Genomic DNA, 20,065 nt, shown 5'->3' with positions numbered 1-20,065 from the left:
GTGACTAGAACCCCCCCATGAGGTGCTTGGCGCCATAGGAATCCCTGCACATCTCTCCCAGTTATTAGCCATCCTCTCCATTCACTAAAGCCTACGTCTCCTACTACTGTCACTAGACACCACTGGGGAGCCCCCGCCCTGTTGCCTAGCAATCTCCTCACTCATACACTGTGCCTATACCTCGCCAGCAGTGGGACGCGCAATCTGATTGGCCGAGTCTTCTCCTTCTCTGCTTTCTATTGGCTATCGCTCTCTGGCCATACAACGTCACTTTCTCACACCATTCCATAGTGGAGAGCCGGCGAGGCGCTACGATTGGCGGGTGTAAGGCGCCGGTGGGCGTGTCTTGTAGTACGCGCGGTGGCCGGCACGCTTTCCTATTGGCTGGGGCGCGCTGTCAATCAGGCGGATACGGTGCGGTGGGGCGGCAGGGCAGTGCTGGGGATGGTGCGGTTATAAGCTCTATAACCGCAGCTGCTATACACAGTGTGACCGGGGAGCCAGGTAGCAGCACACCGCATCATCACCATCATCAGCCACGTACAGGTGAGGACACTGTATACGGATAGTATGTGTGTAGGAGAACTGCAAGTCCCAGCATGCCTTACCGGCTGAGCATGGGCTTTTTTGCAATAAGTGCAGCTGCAAGTGGCAGGTTTTCTTGTTGGGCTCATTAGCTTTCCAGCTGTTGTGGAACTACAAGTCTCAGCATGGATCTTATGGCTGCCTGGCACTGAACTACAAGTCTCAGCATGCACTTGGAGAACTAGAAGTCTCAGCATGCCTGGTCCGCTGGCTGTCTAAGGTTACTTGCTGCTTAGGCTGTTTGTAGAACTACAAGTCTCAGCATTTACTATCAGATGGGGTAGATCTATTGCATTTCATTGGTGTGGGACTACAAGACTTCTAGTTCTTGCGTGCATCTTCTGCTCTTGTGGAACTAGAAGTCTCAGCAGTCCTCGCCTGCTGGCTGGGCAGATTACTTGCTGCTTAGGACATGTGGCGTACTAACAGTCTCAGCGATCACTGTATGACTCTCCATGTGTGTGGGACTACAACGCTCAGCATGTATTGATGACTTTCTGTGCAACTACTTTTGCCTTTTTGTACAAACCCCTTACCCAGTTTTTGCTGTGCCCTCCATAGAATGTGCATTACTTCCCTTGTCCATGATGAATTGGGTGGCGCCCTTCTGTACCTAGGGATCTAGCATCACAAGTGTGACATGATTATCCTCAATGTACATGCTGGTACCTGTAGTCTGACAAATAACCAGTGCAGAATAGATGAAAGGGTGTAGGCTGCTTGCTGTATGTGACATGTGAGTGTGTGACAATGATGAGCGGCAGAGGCGGCGACGCTGCAGATCTCATATTGTCCAAGCTCATTACCTGGGAAGATCCGTGCCATTACATGTGGCTGCTGCAATTTACATGGTCATCACTTTCCAGGCATAATGCACAAGATGCTTATATCAATATAATCCTCATCATCCTTGCCAGGCAGGTAGTGAGCGCTGCATCATATCTGTGTTACAGTGCTACTGAGAGAGTGTGTGTGTGTGTGTGTGTGTGTGTGTGTGTGTGTATATATATATACGTGTATATATATATATATATATATATATATATAAACTTGTATACATATATGATATAGCATCAACATATAAACAAATCAGAGAATTCATGTAGCGAAAGAGGTGATTATAGAGAAATAAATCAACATCATATATATATATATATATGACTAAGAGCAACAAATAGATACAAAATAATTCTAATAAACAACAACAAATGACACATAGTACATGACATATAAGATGTCGTCTCTGCAGCGAGAGATGGAAATGGTTCCCGTCTTGTCATGTGAGGTTACGCCCCATATTACACAGGTACCTATAGACCACCCACAGCACCTTGCTATTTCCCACAGTCTTAGTATATTTATCACCTTCTATTTCTGTCTTCTTGTGCAAATATATAATGTTTAATGGATCTGGTGACATCACATAATGTATGGACTGTGTATGCTGGGTATACAGTACCTTGTTATATAGTTGATACATTTTGGGTACCCACTTATTACCCCTACAATGTATATTTGGGGCTGGGTGTAGAATAGAGGAACAGGGAGATGCTAAATGTGTTCACTGGGCTATTTAAAGGAATTGTCCAAACCTCATATGTTTTGGGTAGTGATGAAGTATCCAGCTGATCCGGAAGCTGTATATAGGTTGTACGTGTAGGAGAAGCTCTGCCCCTGTTCACATGAATGTAAACAGCTGCAGAATATGATGGCGCGATACGAGTAAGCATAATAAAAAATACATGAGTAGGAGCAGGGCTGCCGTCACTACAGAGTCATACAGGTGGCGCCAGCGAGCAGCTCTACTCTCATTGGTGTGAACAGGGGCAGAGCCGCTTGTGACTAGATGCTCTATACAACTCCTGGCATTGGGATCAGATACTTGGGATCTATCCTGTGGATACAGTCATCATGGGGGGGAGTCATCAGATTCCTCTACGCCTGAACAGGGATGGAAATTAGTCGTAAATCACTGATACACGACTATTTAACCCCTTTATGAGTTATGTAGTTACAATTGGTGTTTTACGTTTTTTTGAACGTGGGCGGGGGTGTGTGCAGGAGGACCCCCCCACCTCTAATACATCAGCATATACACCAAGGCTGCTACTGGGAGGCCCAGGGTCTTACTTCTCCCCCTCCCCTTTGCACAGACATGCACCCTCAGTTATACTATGGAGGGTGTCTGGGCATTCACCATGGCATGGGGGCAGCTTCTCCATTATGGGAGTCATTTATTATCCATGGTATTGGTTGCTGCTAATCTATTCAGTTAGATAAACTTTGGTTCTGTTATAGTTTTGGGTACATGTTTCCCAAAATTTAGGCGTAACGTAAAAGCATTACAGAACACTTGCTGCCCCCTCCTGACATATCCATTTAAATAAATACTTGTATTCTCCATGACATGAAAATTTAGGGGCATCTTTTCTTAAAACTGTGTTGTGCTGGTCCTCTGTTATTCCTACGGTAAGCTGACAACTTGGTGCTACCAGTTTGGGATAGTGCTTACTTACTCTGGCACTGTCCTGCCAATGGTGCTGGCAGCATGTAGAGGGATATGAGCCGTGCACAAAGGGAATGGCTATTTATTCATTTCCAGGAGGAAAAAAGAGGAACAGATAACGCACAGTTATAGCTTAGATAAAATGCTCCAGAGTTGTTATCTCATGGGTGCAGGCTCTCTGGCATAGCACATATGGGGGGCACAATATAGCCACTGCTCTCTGTATTGCTATTGAGGGGATCTCTTTAATAGATTCCCTATGTTACAGGTCTGTGTGTCTACGAAAGATCCCTTTAAAGTTGACATAATAGTTATTGTAGGGCTTGTAACTTTCCCCTAGTTGGATCCATTCCTGTACTTGGCAAGACCGATATAAACATGGACTGTAGACATGTTATTCCTAGCACTGGGAGACTGAAAGCTGCCAAACTTTACAGCCAAGCAGACTGGCTGCCTTTATAATGGACGGCCACTAGGGGGAGCTCACTACATACCCAGTTATACAGCTGTGGATGTCAGTATGGTGGAGTAGCTCCCCCTGCTGGACTGATGTATACAGCATATATGCGATACAGCTACTCCCCCTACTGGATGTATACAGCAGTTTTAGTCCATATATATATATATAAAAATACAGCTAGTCTATAGTCAAGGTCTTGGACTTGTGACTGCGCCGCCGTTAAAGCGTCTTCAATTTGTTCCTACTTGTGCAGTCCGTGTGCCACACATAAGATGGCGGTGCAACGCCGCATCTCACTACTACAGTCACGTGGCACAATTGACCTTCTCGTACAAGATGCTGAGGCGCTGTCTTGCCCTCATTAAACATGGCGGCTTGCAGGCCTTGTCATTGAGAGTGCCGCAGTGAGGCGCAGCGCGCACGCGCAGTGACGGGGCGGCTACTGTCAGTGCAGCACGAGTGACGGCAGCTGTGATGAGAGACTGTGACCTCTCCGCAAAGTGACTGCTGGGGACACAGGCGAGCTGGCCGCTCATTACCTGCGGTAAGAGGGTGACTGCTAATCCGGGGCCTGTGCGAGACAACGTGCAGCCTCCTGGGCCCGTGTGCAGCCGTGTCTGCTGGGGAACTACTAGGCTCAGCAGTCCTGTGAGCGCTTGGCATGCTGGGAATGGTCATTTACAGGCAGTAAAGCTGCTGTGACACTACAACCTCAACCAAGTGTGATTGCCTAGGATGCTGGGAGGTGTAGTCCTGCTGTAGGAAGTAATATGTTATACAGATGGCAGGTTAGGAGGTGTAGTCCCGGTATAGGAGTAATATGTTACACAGATACTATGTTAGGAGGTGTAGTCCCCGGTATAGGAGTAATATGTTACACAGATACTATGATAGGAGTTGTAGTCCCCGGTATAGGAGTAATATGTTACACAGATACTATGATAGGAGTTGTAGTCCCTGGTATAGGAGTAATATGTTACACAGATACTATGATAGGAGGTGTAGTCCCTGGTATAGTAGTAATATGTTACACAGATACTATGATAGGAGTTGTAGTCCCTGGTATAGTAGTAATATGTTACACAGATACTATGATAGGAGGTGTAGTCCCTGGTATAGTAGTAATATGTTACACAGATACTATGATAGGAGGTGTAGTCCCTGGTATAGTAGTAATATGTTACACAGATACTATGATAGGAGTTGTAGTCCCTGGTATAGTAGTAATATGTTACACAGATACTATGATAGGAGGTGTAGTCCCTGGTATAGTAGTAATATGTTACACAGATACTATGATAGGAGGTGTAGTCCCGGTATAGGAGTAATATGTTACACAGATACTATGATAGGAGGTGTAGTCCCTGGTATAGTAGTAATATGTTACACAGATACTATGATAGGAGGTGTAGTCCCTGGTATAGTAGTAATATGTTACACAGATACTATGATAGGAGGTGTAGTCCCGGTATAGGAGTAATATGTTACACAGATACTATGATAGGAGGTGTAGTCCCTGGTATAGTAGTAATATGTTACACAGATACTATGATAGGAGGTGTAGTCCCTGGTATAGTAGTAATATGTTACACAGATACTATGATAGGAGGTGTAGTCCCTGGTATAGTAGTAATATGTTACACAGATACTATGATAGGAGGTGTAGTCCCCGGTATAGGAGTAATATGTTACACAGATACTATGATAGGAGGTGTAGTCCCCGGTATAGGAGTAATATGTTACACAGATACTATGATAGGAGGTGTAGTCCCCGGTATAGGAGTAATATGTTACACAGATACTATGATAGGAGGTGTAGTCCCTGGTATAGTAGTAATATGTTACACAGATACTATGATAGGAGGTGTAGTCCCTGGTATAGTAGTAATATGTTACACAGATACTATGATAGGAGGTGTAGTCCCGGTATAGGAGTAATATGTTACACAGATACTATGATAGGAGGTGTAGTCCCTGGTATAGTAGTAATATGTTACACAGATACTATGATAGGAGGTGTAGTCCCTGGTATAGTAGTAATATGTTACACAGATACTATGATAGGAGGTGTAGTCCCGGTATAGGAGTAATATGTTACACAGATACTATGATAGGAGGTGTAGTCCCTGGTATAGGAGTAATATGTTACACAGATACTATGATAGGAGGTGTAGTCCCTGGTATAGTAGTAATATGTTACACAGATACTATGATAGGAGGTGTAGTCCCTGGTATAGTAGTAATATGTTACACAGATACTATGATAGGAGTTGTAGTCCCTGGTATAGGAGTAATATGTTACACAGATACTATGATAGGAGGTGTAGTCCCTGGTATAGTAGTAATATGTTACACAGATACTATGATAGGAGTTGTAGTCCCGGTATAGGAGTAATATGTTACACAGATACTATGATAGGAGGTGTAGTCCCTGGTATAGTAGTAATATGTTACACAGATACTATGATAGGAGTTGTAGTCCCTGGTATAGGAGTAATATGTTACACAGATACTATGATAGGAGGTGTAGTCCCCGGTATAGGAGTAATATGTTACACAGATACTATGATAGGAGGTGTAGTCCCTGGTATAGTAGTAATATGTTACACAGATACTATGATAGGAGGTGTAGTCCCTGGTATAGTAGTAATATGTTACACAGATACTATGATAGGAGGTGTAGTCCCCGGTATAGGAGTAATATGTTACACAGATACTATGATAGGAGGTGTAGTCCCTGGTATAGTAGTAATATGTTACACAGATACTATGATAGGAGGTGTAGTCCCTGGTATAGTAGTAATATGTTACACAGATACTATGATAGGAGGTGTAGTCCCTGGTATAGTAGTAATATGTTACACAGATACTATGATAGGAGGTGTAGTCCCCGGTATAGGAGTAATATGTTACACAGATACTATGATAGGAGGTGTAGTCCCTGGTATAGTAGTAATATGTTACACAGATACTATGATAGGAGGTGTAGTCCCTGGTATAGTAGTAATATGTTACACAGATACTATGATAGGAGGTGTAGTCCCTGGTATAGGAGTAATATGTTACACAGATACTATGATAGGAGGTGTAGTCCCGGTATAGGAGTAATATGTTACACAGATACTATGATAGGAGGTGTAGTCCCCGGTATAGGAGTAATATGTTACACAGATACTATGATAGGAGGTGTAGTCCCTGGTATAGTAGTAATATGTTACACAGATACTATGATAGGAGGTGTAGTCCCTGGTATAGTAGTAATATGTTACACAGATACTATGATAGGAGGTGTAGTCCCCGGTATAGGAGTAATATGTTACACAGATACTATGATAGGAGGTGTAGTCCCCGGTATAGGAGTAATATGTTACACAGATACTATGATAGGAGGTGTAGTCCCTGGTATAGGAGTAATATGTTACACAGATACTATGATAGGAGGTGTAGTCCCTGGTATAGGAGTAATATGTTACACAGATACTATGATAGGAGGTGTAGTCCCTGGTATAGTAGTAATATGTTACACAGATACTATGATAGGAGGTGTAGTCCCTGGTATAGTAGTAATATGTTACACAGATACTATGATAGGAGTTGTAGTCCCTGGTATAGGAGTAATATGTGACACAGATACTATGATAGGAGGTGTAGTCCCTGGTATAGTAGTAATATGTTACACAGATACTATGATAGGAGTTGTAGTCCCTGGTATAGTAGTAATATGTTACACAGATACTATGATAGGAGGTGTAGTCCCTGGTATAGTAGTAATATGTTACACAGATACTATGATAGGAGGTGTAGTCCCTGGTATAGTAGTAATATGTTACACAGATACTATGATAGGAGGTGTAGTCCCTGGTATAGTAGTAATATGTTACACAGATACTATGATAGGAGTTGTAGTCCCTGGTATAGTAGTAATATGTTACACAGATACTATGATAGGAGGTGTAGTCCCTGGTATAGTAGTAATATGTTACACAGATACTATGATAGGAGGTGTAGTCCCGGTATAGGAGTAATATGTTACACAGATACTATGATAGGAGGTGTAGTCCCTGGTATAGTAGTAATATGTTACACAGATACTATGATAGGAGGTGTAGTCCCTGGTATAGTAGTAATATGTTACACAGATACTATGATAGGAGGTGTAGTCCCGGTATAGGAGTAATATGTTACACAGATACTATGATAGGAGGTGTAGTCCCTGGTATAGTAGTAATATGTTACACAGATACTATGATAGGAGGTGTAGTCCCCGGTATAGGAGTAATATGTTACACAGATACTATGATAGGAGGTGTAGTCCCCGGTATAGGAGTAATATGTTACACAGATACTATGATAGGAGGTGTAGTCCCCGGTATAGGAGTAATATGTTACACAGATACTATGATAGGAGGTGTAGTCCCTGGTATAGTAGTAATATGTTACACAGATACTATGATAGGAGGTGTAGTCCCTGGTATAGTAGTAATATGTTACACAGATACTATGATAGGAGGTGTAGTCCCGGTATAGGAGTAATATGTTACACAGATACTATGATAGGAGGTGTAGTCCCTGGTATAGTAGTAATATGTTACACAGATACTATGATAGGAGGTGTAGTCCCTGGTATAGTAGTAATATGTTACACAGATACTATGATAGGAGGTGTAGTCCCTGGTATAGTAGTAATATGTTACACAGATACTATGATAGGAGGTGTAGTCCCTGGTATAGGAGTAATATGTTACACAGATACTATGATAGGAGTTGTAGTCCCTGGTATAGGAGTAATATGTGACACAGATACTATGATAGGAGTTGTAGTCCCTGGTATAGGAGTAATATGTGACACAGATACTATGATAGGAGGTGTAGTCCCTGGTATAGTAGTAATATGTTACACAGATACTATGATAGGAGTTGTAGTCCCTGGTATAGTAGTAATATGTTACACAGATACTATGATAGGAGGTGTAGTCCCTGGTATAGTAGTAATATGTTACACAGATACTATGATAGGAGGTGTAGTCCCCGGTATAGGAGTAATATGTTACACAGATACTATGATAGGAGGTGTAGTCCCTGGTATAGTAGTAATATGTTACACAGATACTATGATAGGAGGTGTAGTCCCTGGTATAGTAGTAATATGTTACACAGATACTATGATAGGAGGTGTAGTCCCGGTATAGGAGTAATATGTTACACAGATACTATGATAGGAGGTGTAGTCCCTGGTATAGTAGTAATATGTTACACAGATACTATGATAGGAGTTGTAGTCCCTGGTATAGGAGTAATATGTTACACAGATACTATGATAGGAGGTGTAGTCCCGGTATAGGAGTAATATGTTACACAGATACTATGATAGGAGGTGTAGTCCCTGGTATAGTAGTAATATGTTACACAGATACTATGATAGGAGTTGTAGTCCCTGGTATAGGAGTAATATGTTACACAGATACTATGATAGGAGGTGTAGTCCCCGGTATAGGAGTAATATGTTACACAGATACTATGATAGGAGGTGTAGTCCCTGGTATAGTAGTAATATGTTACACAGATACTATGATAGGAGGTGTAGTCCCTGGTATAGTAGTAATATGTTACACAGATACTATGATAGGAGGTGTAGTCCCCGGTATAGGAGTAATATGTTACACAGATACTATGATAGGAGGTGTAGTCCCTGGTATAGTAGTAATATGTTACACAGATACTATGATAGGAGGTGTAGTCCCTGGTATAGTAGTAATATGTTACACAGATACTATGATAGGAGGTGTAGTCCCTGGTATAGGAGTAATATGTTACACAGATACTATGATAGGAGTTGTAGTCCCTGGTATAGTAGTAATATGTTACACAGATACTATGATAGGAGGTGTAGTCCCCGGTATAGGAGTAATATGTTACACAGATACTATGATAGGAGGTGTAGTCCCCGGTATAGGAGTAATATGTTACACAGATACTATGATAGGAGGTGTAGTCCCTGGTATAGTAGTAATATGTTACACAGATACTATGATAGGAGTTGTAGTCCCTGGTATAGGAGTAATATGTTACACAGATACTATGATAGGAGGTGTAGTCCCTGGTATAGTAGTAATATGTTACACAGATACTATGATAGGAGGTGTAGTCCCTGGTATAGTAGTAATATGTTACACAGATACTATGATAGGAGGTGTAGTCCCTGGTATAGGAGTAATATGTTACACAGATACTATGATAGGAGTTGTAGTCCCTGGTATAGGAGTAATATGTGACAAAGATACTATGATAGGAGGTGTAGTCCCTGGTATAGTAGTAATATGTTACACAGATACTATGATAGGAGGTGTAGTCCCTGGTATAGGAGTAATATGTTACACAGATACTATGATAGGAGTTGTAGTCCCTGGTATAGGAGTAGTATGTTACACAGATACTATGATAGGAGGTGTAGTCCCTGGTATAGGAGTAATATGTTACACAGATACTATGATAGGAGGTGTAGTCCCTGGTATAGTAGTAATATGTTACACAGGACAGATGGCATGTTAGGAGTTGTAGTCCCTGGTTTAGGAGTAGTATGTTACACAGATACTATGATAGGAGTTGTAGTAATATATTACACAGATATTAAACATTGCTGACCGCTATGACATAGGACAACACTGACATTTTTCAGGTTCAGTAAAATTCGGAGCAAGATGGCGGCAGGGCAGCGGCATTACCTCCTTGCATCAGTTCTTTACTATAATGTTACACAAACAAGATGTAACTCGCCGGCCGCCACAGAACTGGCGCGCTTACTCACAGCCGGGCAGCGAACGGCATCTCCTGTCTCTGGTTTGATAGCAGAGTTGTAAGCACAATTTCCATTCAGGGGTTTGGGAAAGTTGGGTGTCCCCTTCTCAGGGGAGGTGGGCTCTTTAACAGCATATCTCTATATCAGGTAACCTTTGTAACAGATTAGGACACACTGGGGTAGGTATTAAGGATGATGATGGTTGTTGTAGTGATGTCATCTTTATTTTTGTGGCTGCCCGGGGCCAAAGTTCACCTGCAGATATTTAGTTTGGTCTTTAGCATCAAATACATTGGTCAAACAGTCGCCTGGTGTTATCTGTTCGGCCCGTCCACAGGTCGTCCTGTGGGGTTATGAGGGTTATATCTGGATACGTGGAAGATTTGTAAAATACAAAGAATTTAAGAAGCCTGTGTAGAACCATCTGGATTGTAACTTCTGCTGAATTACCCCTAAGGGGCGCTACATGTGGGCCAGGTACTGTGGCCCGTATATTGGCTGTATTTGCCAGTAGCTTAGTTCTCTATGATGCTGTGAGTCTGTAACCATGATGGCGCAGTAGTCTTCCTTATCCCTTGACAATCCTGCAGACATGTTAGCAGTCGTCTGGTGACGGATTGCTATATAAACACCCCTGCAGCGATCCTGAGGTCAGTCTGATCATTCCGGTTTGGGCAGTGTAGATTCAGCACTGACTATTACCCCACAGGCAAGTCTCTGATCTTATTGAGAGTCCAGATCAGAGGTCTTTCCCCATTTTGTCCCTTACTCAGCCTTGTTCTCTCCCCTTTCTCTAGATTGATCACCATGCCTGGATCTCTTCCTGCCTCCGCCGAAGCTTCCTGGCCTAAAGATGTGGGAATTGTGGCTTTGGAGATCTACTTCCCGTCTCAGTACGTCGACCAGGAAGAGCTGGAGAAGTTCGATGGGGTCGGAGCGGGGAAGTACACCATAGGTTTGGGTCAGTCTAAGATGGGCTTCTGCTCAGACAGAGAAGACATCAACTCGCTGTGTCTGACCGTGGTCCAGAGGCTAATGGAGAGGAACAGCCTGTCCTATGATTGTATTGGAAGGTTAGAAGTGGGGACCGAGACCATCATCGACAAGTCCAAATCCGTGAAGACGGTTCTCATGCAGCTGTTCGAGGACTCTGGAAACACGGACGTCGAAGGCATCGACACGACCAATGCGTGTTATGGGGGAACCGCAGCTCTCTTCAATGCGGTCAACTGGGTGGAGTCAAGCTCTTGGGATGGTGAGTGTTGTAGTAATGGTCCTAAATCTGTGGACATGCATCTGTGGTACTGGGAGAGAATTAAAGGCGGTTTTGTGTGTATTGGTCGGTTTCTATTTAGCCCAAACCTTGGATTTTCAGGCTGGTGCTGACACAGTGATCGTGACACTTGATCAGAACCAGTACCTGGTACCCAGCTCATTGCACCTCCTCTACCAGTATTATTGGACTGGCACATTAGATAGTAAGGCCTGATCCCACAGGTACTTCCTACTGAACAGGTAGGGGAGGGATATAGGTTCAGGTGACTCTGGAGGTGAACCAGCTCTGAAACCCTGGGTTCATGGTGACCAGAACCTTGCCGGAATCTAAGTACATGTGAAGTCCCTGGATAACCCCTTTAATGGAGTGGAAACCTGGTGCACCGCAGCCATCACACATCTATTACCTATGTAGGCAGGAGATTTGGCATGGTGGTGGACAACCCCTTTAAGCTATGACCCTTGTAATCCATATAGTAAAGGGGCTGGATAACACTTCTTAATAGAGATGAGCGAGTACTGTTCGGATCAGCCGATCCGAACAGCACGCTCCATAGAAATGAATGGAAGCACCTGGTACTTCCGCTTTGACGGCGGCCGGCCGCTTAACCCCCCCGCGCGCCGGCTACGTCCATTCATTTCTATGCGAGCGTGCTGTTCGGATCGGCTGATCCGAACAGTACTCGCTCATCTCTACTTCTTAACATCTGAGGTCATCGATGGCGTCATCTGCTCCCTCTATGAGCTTGGCGAGAGCAGACTGACCTTGAATGGACACCATACAATCTTACAAGTCTCCTGCACAGCCCCCTAAAGTTTTCCTATGAGCTCCTTGTATACATATCCCAGGGTTCTTGCTCAGTCTCAGCGTGTTTTTTTGCTATGTACACGACTAACATTGATCCTTTCTTCCAGGACGCTACGCTCTGGTGGTTGCTGGAGACATTGCTGTGTATGCCACAGGAAGTGCCAGGCCGACAGGAGGGGCAGGAGCTGTTGCTATGCTTGTGGGGCCAAATGCCACTCTCGTATTAGAAAGAGGTTAGTGTATTTCAGCACATCCTGAGAATAGCCTTCACTATCATGTGACATTATCATTTGTCACTCTGCTGCCCTCTAGTGTCCTACATAATAAATAGGTTCAAGCCTATGAGTATGGGGTTGCAAACGCGTGGGACAACATGGTAACCTGCGCCTAGCTGCTAAGCAGTGTCTTTTCCATTATAGGGTTGCGTGGGACACACATGCAGCATGCATACGACTTCTACAAGCCTGACATGGTGTCTGAATATCCCGTGGTCGACGGTAAATTGTCCATCCAGTGCTATCTCAGCGCATTGGATCGCTGCTACACCACTTACCGCAAGAAGATCCACGCACAGTGGCAGAAAGGTAAGTGGTCTGTCTGCAAGGCGGAATTGGTCAATTGGGGTTTTGCAGAAATTACAATATTATTAATAATATTATTTTTTTTTTTTCAGAGGGATTTGATAAATCATTCACTCTGGAGGATTTCGGTTTCATGATTTTTCACTCTCCTTACTGCAAACTCGTGCAGAAATCTCTTGCTCGCCTATTACTGAATGATTTCATCAGTGATCCCAACCCCAATACAGAGGGCGAGCTCTACTCTGGTCTGGACTCATTCCGGTAAGTTTCCATCAGTCGTGGGAATCGGGGAAATTGCAATTTTAAGGGATTATACTGGGGCCAGTTTTTTTTTTCAAAAATACTTGGGAGGGTTTTCAAGGACTCTGCTATTGAGCTCCTCTTCTCAGGCAGTGTCATCACGTACATTGGTCACATGGCTGTGCTGGAGCTCAATCCCATTGAAATGAATGGTCTGAGCTGTGATACCAAGAATGGCCACTATACAATGTATGGCACTGGGGGCCACACGGTGGCTCAGTGGTTAGCACTGCAGCCTTGCAGCGCTGGGTCCTGGTGTTCAAATCCTGTCAAGGGCAAAAAACCATCTGCAAGGAGTTTGTATGTTCTCCCCGTGTTTGCATGGATTTCCATCCCATATTCCAAAGACATACTGATAGGGAAAAATGTACATTGTGAGCTCTATGTGAGGCTCACAATCTACATTAAAAAAACAAACAAACAAAAAAAAACAATGTATGGCACTGTAGTTGGTAAGCAGTGAAGAGGCTGCAGCAATCGTTATAAGGGGCCGTTCACGCTGCAGAAAATGACGAGTAATTCCTTTTTCTGCCAAGGACTATCCGTGGCAAAATGCAGAATGTCTCGTTCTGCTGGTTAGACCCAGGCGAGGGGAGAATCTGCCCCCAAACCCGTGTCGAATACCTATGTGTGAACGGCCCCTTATAGTCCTGGATAACCCCTTTAACCATGTAAAGGGGCTATCCCCATAGAGCAATAGTCTGTGTTCCAGGATAGCAGCCGCAGGGAAATTGCTCTCTATACATGTACAATGTGGCTCTAAAATTGAGCTTCTCTTTTAAGAAATCCGGTTGGCTCTTCTTTCATGGCAGTTTAACAAATCCAAGTATTCCCCATAACATTTCTGGAGCATCTTTTCGTCTTACTGTAAGATGTGCCGTTCCTCTATTATTCCTCTTGAAAATGTATGGAAATGTAAGGAAATGGAAACCTGCAGAACGGAGTACGGGCGCAGATGTGAACGAGCCCTTAAGAGAGGATGTAGGGATTGGTATTATCACGTTGTCAATTTATTCATAAATTGCCATGAAGAATAATAGAGGAACAACACAGTGCAAAGTTCAGATTCCCCTTTGCCTTTCTCTGTTTGCTGCTCTTTGACCTGTTGAATAACTCTCCTGTGCCAGGGGTCTCAGATGTTTTGTAGGCGACTGCGCCAGACCATGTTGCACACCGTCATGACATTTTCGGATGGCCTTCACGATGAGAAGGGATCACTGATCCCATCATTTGCCGTTTTCCTGCTTTCTTCTGAATAACACTTTTTGAGGGTACGCCACAAACCCCATCTGACAGTGCTGGTGAACCAATAGGTTCACACCATGATGACACACTGCTCGATACCGCACACCACCATATATACCGTATCCTATACTGACAAGCACGTGGCATGTCTCATCCTAGCGAGGGTTATTACGGAATATTCGGGGCCCTCCCAGTAATATTTGCTAAAATAGACCTGTCTGGAGAGCTGCCGGGTCCTGTCTGAAGTGAACACGTTATTTGTATTAACCCTTTACAACCAGATTGCTATTCCAGATTTACAGTCCTGTACAGCTGAGTTTTCTTCTTCTCGTTTTAGGGATGTAAAATTGGAGGAGACCTACTTTGACCGAGATGTAGAAAAAGCCTTCCTGAAATCCAGTGCTGAGATCTTTGAACAGAAGACAAAAGCGTCCTTGTTGGTGTCCCGGGAGAATGGCAACATGTACACGCCGTCCGTGTATGGCTGCCTGGCCTCCGTGCTGGCTCAGTGAGTACTATCTGATTTCTCTCCAGACATCATAGTCATGTAAAATGAATATTTATCACATTGGCTCATATTTTATTTTTTACCTCTTAGGTATTCCCCTCAGCAGCTTGCAGGGCAGAGGATTGGCGTCTTTTCCTATGGATCGGGTTTTGCTGCTACTTTGTACTCTATTAAAGTTTCCCAAGATGCCACACCTGGTAAGAGCAGACTTGTCTTGAGATTTGTACAATAGTACAAGATTGGGGCTTTTTTGGGATAGAAATACCATATTGATCAGCCGTTCCGAACAGCACGCTCCCATAGAAATGAATGGAAGCGCCTGGCACGTATACTTTGCCGGCGGCCGGTCGCCGTGCCAGGTGCTTCCATTCATTTCTATGAGAGCGTGCTGTTCGGAACGGCTGATCCGAACAGTGTTCGCTCATCTCTAGTCACAATATAGGTCTTGCACTGTATGACACGATTTTAGTAGGTTCCGTGTAATACTTCATTTCTCCTGAGGTGGCACTGCAGGGGATAAAATAGTCGCTATCCGTTTCGCTTCTAGATTACAACAGGTCACCCTATCCACTTCTGACCTATGACCCCATGTTTTAAGAGTATTTTCACGCTAAACATATGCTAATGGGGAAGTGGAGGACTTTCAGTATATTGATCTATATGAGCCATAAGAACCCCTATCAGGTGATTGGAGGCCAATATGGACGCTTGATCTATATGACAAGAGCAGTACCAGGGCGGAAATGGAAGCCAAATCCCATTCTGCAATCCTCTTTAAGGTCTTGTTCTATTTTCAATGTGTGACTATACCCTTGGGTCCCATTGACACGTCATAGAATGAAGAGGAATTTTGAGGTGAACCTTGTATTCCTCTTCATTTTCCGTCTCCTTACAGCAGAATGCCAAAGGTCCTGATCTGTGGGGAGTCTCGAGCTAAGGACTTTGTGGAATCCATGGCAAGATGGAACAGGGCTCTTATTTTTTGCAATATCTAGGAGGAATCTGCAACTAATGTTGGGATGGAATCCCAGCAGCAAATTCTGTCGTGTGACCAGGGCCTTAGGGTATGTTCACACAGCAGAAAATGAAGAGGAATTTGAGGTAGACATCCGCCTCAGACTTTTCTTCATCTTCTGCTCTAGTACATCAGCATATCGCTGCCGATTAGGCCCAGATGAATGGTCCTGATCAACATGGCGGAGTCCGCAGCAAGAACAAGGATGCTTATTTTTTTCATTGTCTCGCCCTGATCTCTGCCTCCCAGAGGAAAGTGGAGTCTCCTCCTCCATGTGAATGGAGCCGTGTCCTGTACTGTTGTACATAGAGTCTGGCCTGCAGCATATACTCTCCTTGTCTGATCATGCACCGTGCTCTCTTCCGTAGGCTCCTCTCTGGATAAGCTGACATCCAGTCTGTCAGACCTGAAAGCAAGACTGGACTCCAGGAGAAACGTCCCGCCCAGTGTGTTTGCAGAAAACATGAAGTTAAGAGAAGACACCCACCATCTAGGTATGGAGAACTAAACATGCAGTATCATAGGTGTATACTCTACACAGCTAACCCGAGTGGCTGTGACTATAGGGTGTTGCTCTTCTCTGAACTTGCCCTTCTTTTTCTGCAGCTAGTTACATACCTCAGGGCTCTGTGGACGAGCTGTTTGCTGGCACCTGGTACCTAGTGCGGGTGGATGAGAAGCACAGGCGGTATTATGCACGCACCTCCCTACTGAGCGATGGCCCTCTGGAGGCGGCACTGGAATCTGTCCACTCGACAAACTCTAGTGAGGTAATAACCCTTACTGAAGGTGAGCGAGTAGTATTCAATCCAATACTTCGCTCCCATAGGAATGCGTGTAAGCGGCCGAACACTAAGGGGTTCGGCCGCTTACACGCATTCCTATGGGATTGAATACTACTCGCTCATCTCTAACCCTTACCCATCGTCTATACTGAGCAGCTTTGCCACTCTCAACACCTATTCATACATATGAGACCACAAAACAATGATCTAGAAGCCTGCATGGGAGGAAGGGGGGTTGGTTTCGGAATATGAAACACTTTTTAAATAGAGTCTTTTACAAGGGATGAGCGCATACTAGTAGAAACACTGTTGAATAGACTCTGGTATCCTGAATGGCCAATTCATGACTATAGTCTGGTCACCCGAATCAAGCGGCTACGATCACACGTTACAGCCACATCTCGGCTATCGGTCATAGACAAGCTCCTACTATTGTACACACAGCGTGCCATTGTGAATGAGCGAGGGTTAAGGGAGAATTACTCATTTTTTTTTGGTTTTCCCTCATCATTCTGCTGTAGTTACCTATCCAAGTTGTAAACCTGTGTTATCCTTACGTTACAGCACTTCCCAAGCCCCGCTAAGAAGGTGCCAAGAATCCCCACAGAGACCGATGCCATTTCCGTAGCAAACGGAGAGCACTGACCTGACTGTTCCAGGGCCGACGCATTTCACGTTTGTGGATCTATCTACGATATCGACCTCCCTGCAACCTGCACCTTCATTATTTTTTAATAGAATGGCTACAGAGTATAAAATGGTTTTAGAGCGTCTATACATCTACAATATTGTAAATAGTCAAGGGCTTCTCGCTCCTGGTATCGGCCGTCTACACAATATTTTCTATCTTTTTTTAAAAAAAAACAAAAAATGATGTCAAGGGCGTTTAATCTATTTAGTTTACACTGCATTTCTAGTTCTCATTGATCAGGTCATGTCCCCTGTCCGTTCTAACTGGGAACCATCACGTTTTGGGCAGGTAACTTGTCCATTTCCCACCCCAGAGGTGGTCGCCCGATGGCCTCTGCTACATCATTGTGCAGCACTTTACAGAAGCCACATGTCCGCGTATCGCTAGTATACACCATTACCCTTCTTATTTTAGTAAGGCGTCCATAGACCACGTCGCTCGTACAGTATTTATTTCTGTCCGGCCCGAGCTCAGTGAGTTTTGTATGTATAGAACTGTTTCCCGTCACCAGGAGGAAGCTTTGAAGATCACATTGGTGCTAAACTTTTTTTGGGTCACACCCATAGGAAATTGTAAAAATTGTAGAAAATTAATGTAAATTGAGGTTTTGTTTTTTTTTTAGATGTTTGTTGTGTCACCTGCACATAGTGGCGGCAGCCATTTTTTTTCCCGTCATGTAGCTCATAGGTCCTTGAGGAAGAGGTAACTCTATTTTATACCTCATCCCTCCTTGGGATCTGTGGTCAACTGGACCTTCATGGTGTAAGGGCCCCAAGAACCGGTGACATTCGGGTTGCATCAATAGTCAACGCTGCCTCCGCTATGTGAACGTGACCAGTTCCACTTATAGAAGCAGCCACGTGCAGACAATCCCTGACCACGTGGCCATCTATGGGGGAGTTCACCCAGAGTAACGTACCGCGTAATGTGGCATGAATACAGCGTGTGAGACTTTGAGCGCTGTATACGCTCCCATTGATTTCAATGGGAGCCTGGATCGTATACGCCGCTTTATTTTGCGGCCGTGATTTTACGGCCGCAAAATAACGCGGCGTATACAAGACTAACTCCCATTGAAATCAATGGGAGCGTATACGGCGCTCAAAATCTCACACGCTGTATACGTGCCAGGTCACGCGGCAAGTTACTCCGTGTGAATGCACCCTATGGTTGTGTGATCTATATAATCATGTCATTGTGGGTGATCCTGTATGGATTGGGTTTTCATCTGCACGCGGCTACCTCTACATTGGACAGCCCCTTTAAAAAAAATAAAAAAAAAATCACTTAAAGGTTATGTCCTCTATCACAGCCAATTTTGAGTCCTCCATCTAGAATGAAAAATAGAGCAAGTTTGCCAATAGTCTTAATGGTGTCTAATGCTCTTGTGTTGAGCTAGGTGTTATAGGAATATAACAGTAGGGTCAAGCTGGGTTCACATCTGCGTCACAAAGACCGGTCACCCAATGGACGCCATTATAGTGGATGGGGTCTGCCGCCTCTGTGCGAAACCCCTGTTTAAGCAATCCACCTCTCTGGATCCACATGGAGAGCCGGTGCAAGTGTGAACCAACGCCATGGCTCATTGACTAGACACGGACACCTCTGAATAGGTTCTTTGTATACAAAAAATGGTAGGCAATTTTTATGACATTTTTCATTTTGGATGAATTGGCACAGTATCAAACAAAATTAAAATTTGGTTGTGATGGCAGGAATAATGTAGGGGCGTCCTTTAGATTGCTGTATTTTACAGTCTAGTATGAGTCTGCTTCTTTAGTGTTTTTTTTTTTTTTTTTTTTTGCAATTTGCATTGTATTTTGGTTGTGTAATTTTCTCATGATTTGTATAATATTTTCTGTGTATTCTATTTTGTACAGTCTGATTTTTTTTTTTTTCTTTTTTTTGAGCAATTCCCTTATGAAATGTACAGTCTACGAATGTAAGAAACAATTAGAATAGCGCTGATATTGTTCAAAAAAATATGGAGAAATGGTTCTAATAGAATCCCCTCTAAGGCGAAGGGATGGGTAAAAAAAATATATATATACACGAAACTCGCAAGTGATGTAAAAACTTTACAAATAAAGTTTTGGCAGGATTTGTATGCTGGTGTATTTTATTTTAATATTTTATAATTTTATTTATTTCAATTTATTTATATATGTATGTGTGTGTGTAAAATATATATATATATATATATATATATATATATATATACACACACACACACACACACACACACACACACACGCAGTGTATATGTATATATATCATATTTTTTATATAATAGATATATATATATATATATATATATATATATTTATATTTTTTTATTGCTTACCCTGGCTGTCCATATGTGCCGCATACTGTGCACGTGCGGACCCACGCGGCCATGTTACGGTATGTGAAACCGGCCTATACATAGCGTTTCCTGTTAGGAAATTGTATATACATCTACAAAAGCATTTTAGCTAGGGATGGTCGTCCCAGACCTATTACATCTATGG

General features: G+C 43.5%; 1 protein-coding gene across 2 annotated transcripts; it reads left to right on the top strand.

The window, feature by feature from the left end:
- The first annotated feature begins 407 nt into the window (after positions 1–407).
- HMGCS1 (3-hydroxy-3-methylglutaryl-CoA synthase 1) lies at positions 408–18,507 on the top strand. Of its 2 annotated transcripts, none has more exons than XM_075268878.1 (10): positions 408–546; positions 11,145–11,602; positions 12,538–12,663; positions 12,850–13,014; positions 13,104–13,272; positions 14,894–15,064; positions 15,155–15,261; positions 16,448–16,573; positions 16,686–16,849; positions 17,429–18,507. In XM_075268878.1, the coding sequence occupies exons 2-10, from the start codon at positions 11,155–11,157 to the stop codon at positions 17,507–17,509; spliced, it is 1,557 nt and encodes a 518-aa protein (XP_075124979.1). In that variant the 5' UTR covers positions 408–546; positions 11,145–11,154; the 3' UTR covers positions 17,510–18,507. The 2 variants fall into 2 exon arrangements, with proteins under 2 accessions (XP_075124979.1, XP_075124988.1); XM_075268887.1 differs by lacking the exon at positions 408–546 and adding an exon at positions 3,988–4,095.
- The last annotated feature ends 1,558 nt before the right edge of the window (positions 18,508–20,065 follow it).

Source organism: Leptodactylus fuscus, chromosome 1, assembly GCF_031893055.1.
Source record: "Leptodactylus fuscus isolate aLepFus1 chromosome 1, aLepFus1.hap2, whole genome shotgun sequence".
In the NCBI taxonomy this organism is placed as follows: Eukaryota; Metazoa; Chordata; class Amphibia; order Anura; family Leptodactylidae; genus Leptodactylus; species Leptodactylus fuscus.
This window is presented reverse-complemented; position numbering and strand designations above follow the sequence as displayed.

Coding starts and splice junctions, on each gene's coding strand:
- HMGCS1 (XM_075268878.1), top strand. CDS start 11,155: ATGCCTGGATCTCTTCCTGCCTCCGCCGAAGCTTCCTGGCCTAAAGAT. Junction 15,262..16,447: donor TTCCCAAGATGCCACACCTG/GTAAGAGCAGAC, acceptor TCTCTTCCGTAG/GCTCCTCTCTGGATAAGCTG. Junction 16,850..17,428: donor ACTCGACAAACTCTAGTGAG/GTAATAACCCTT, acceptor CTTACGTTACAG/CACTTCCCAAGCCCCGCTAA.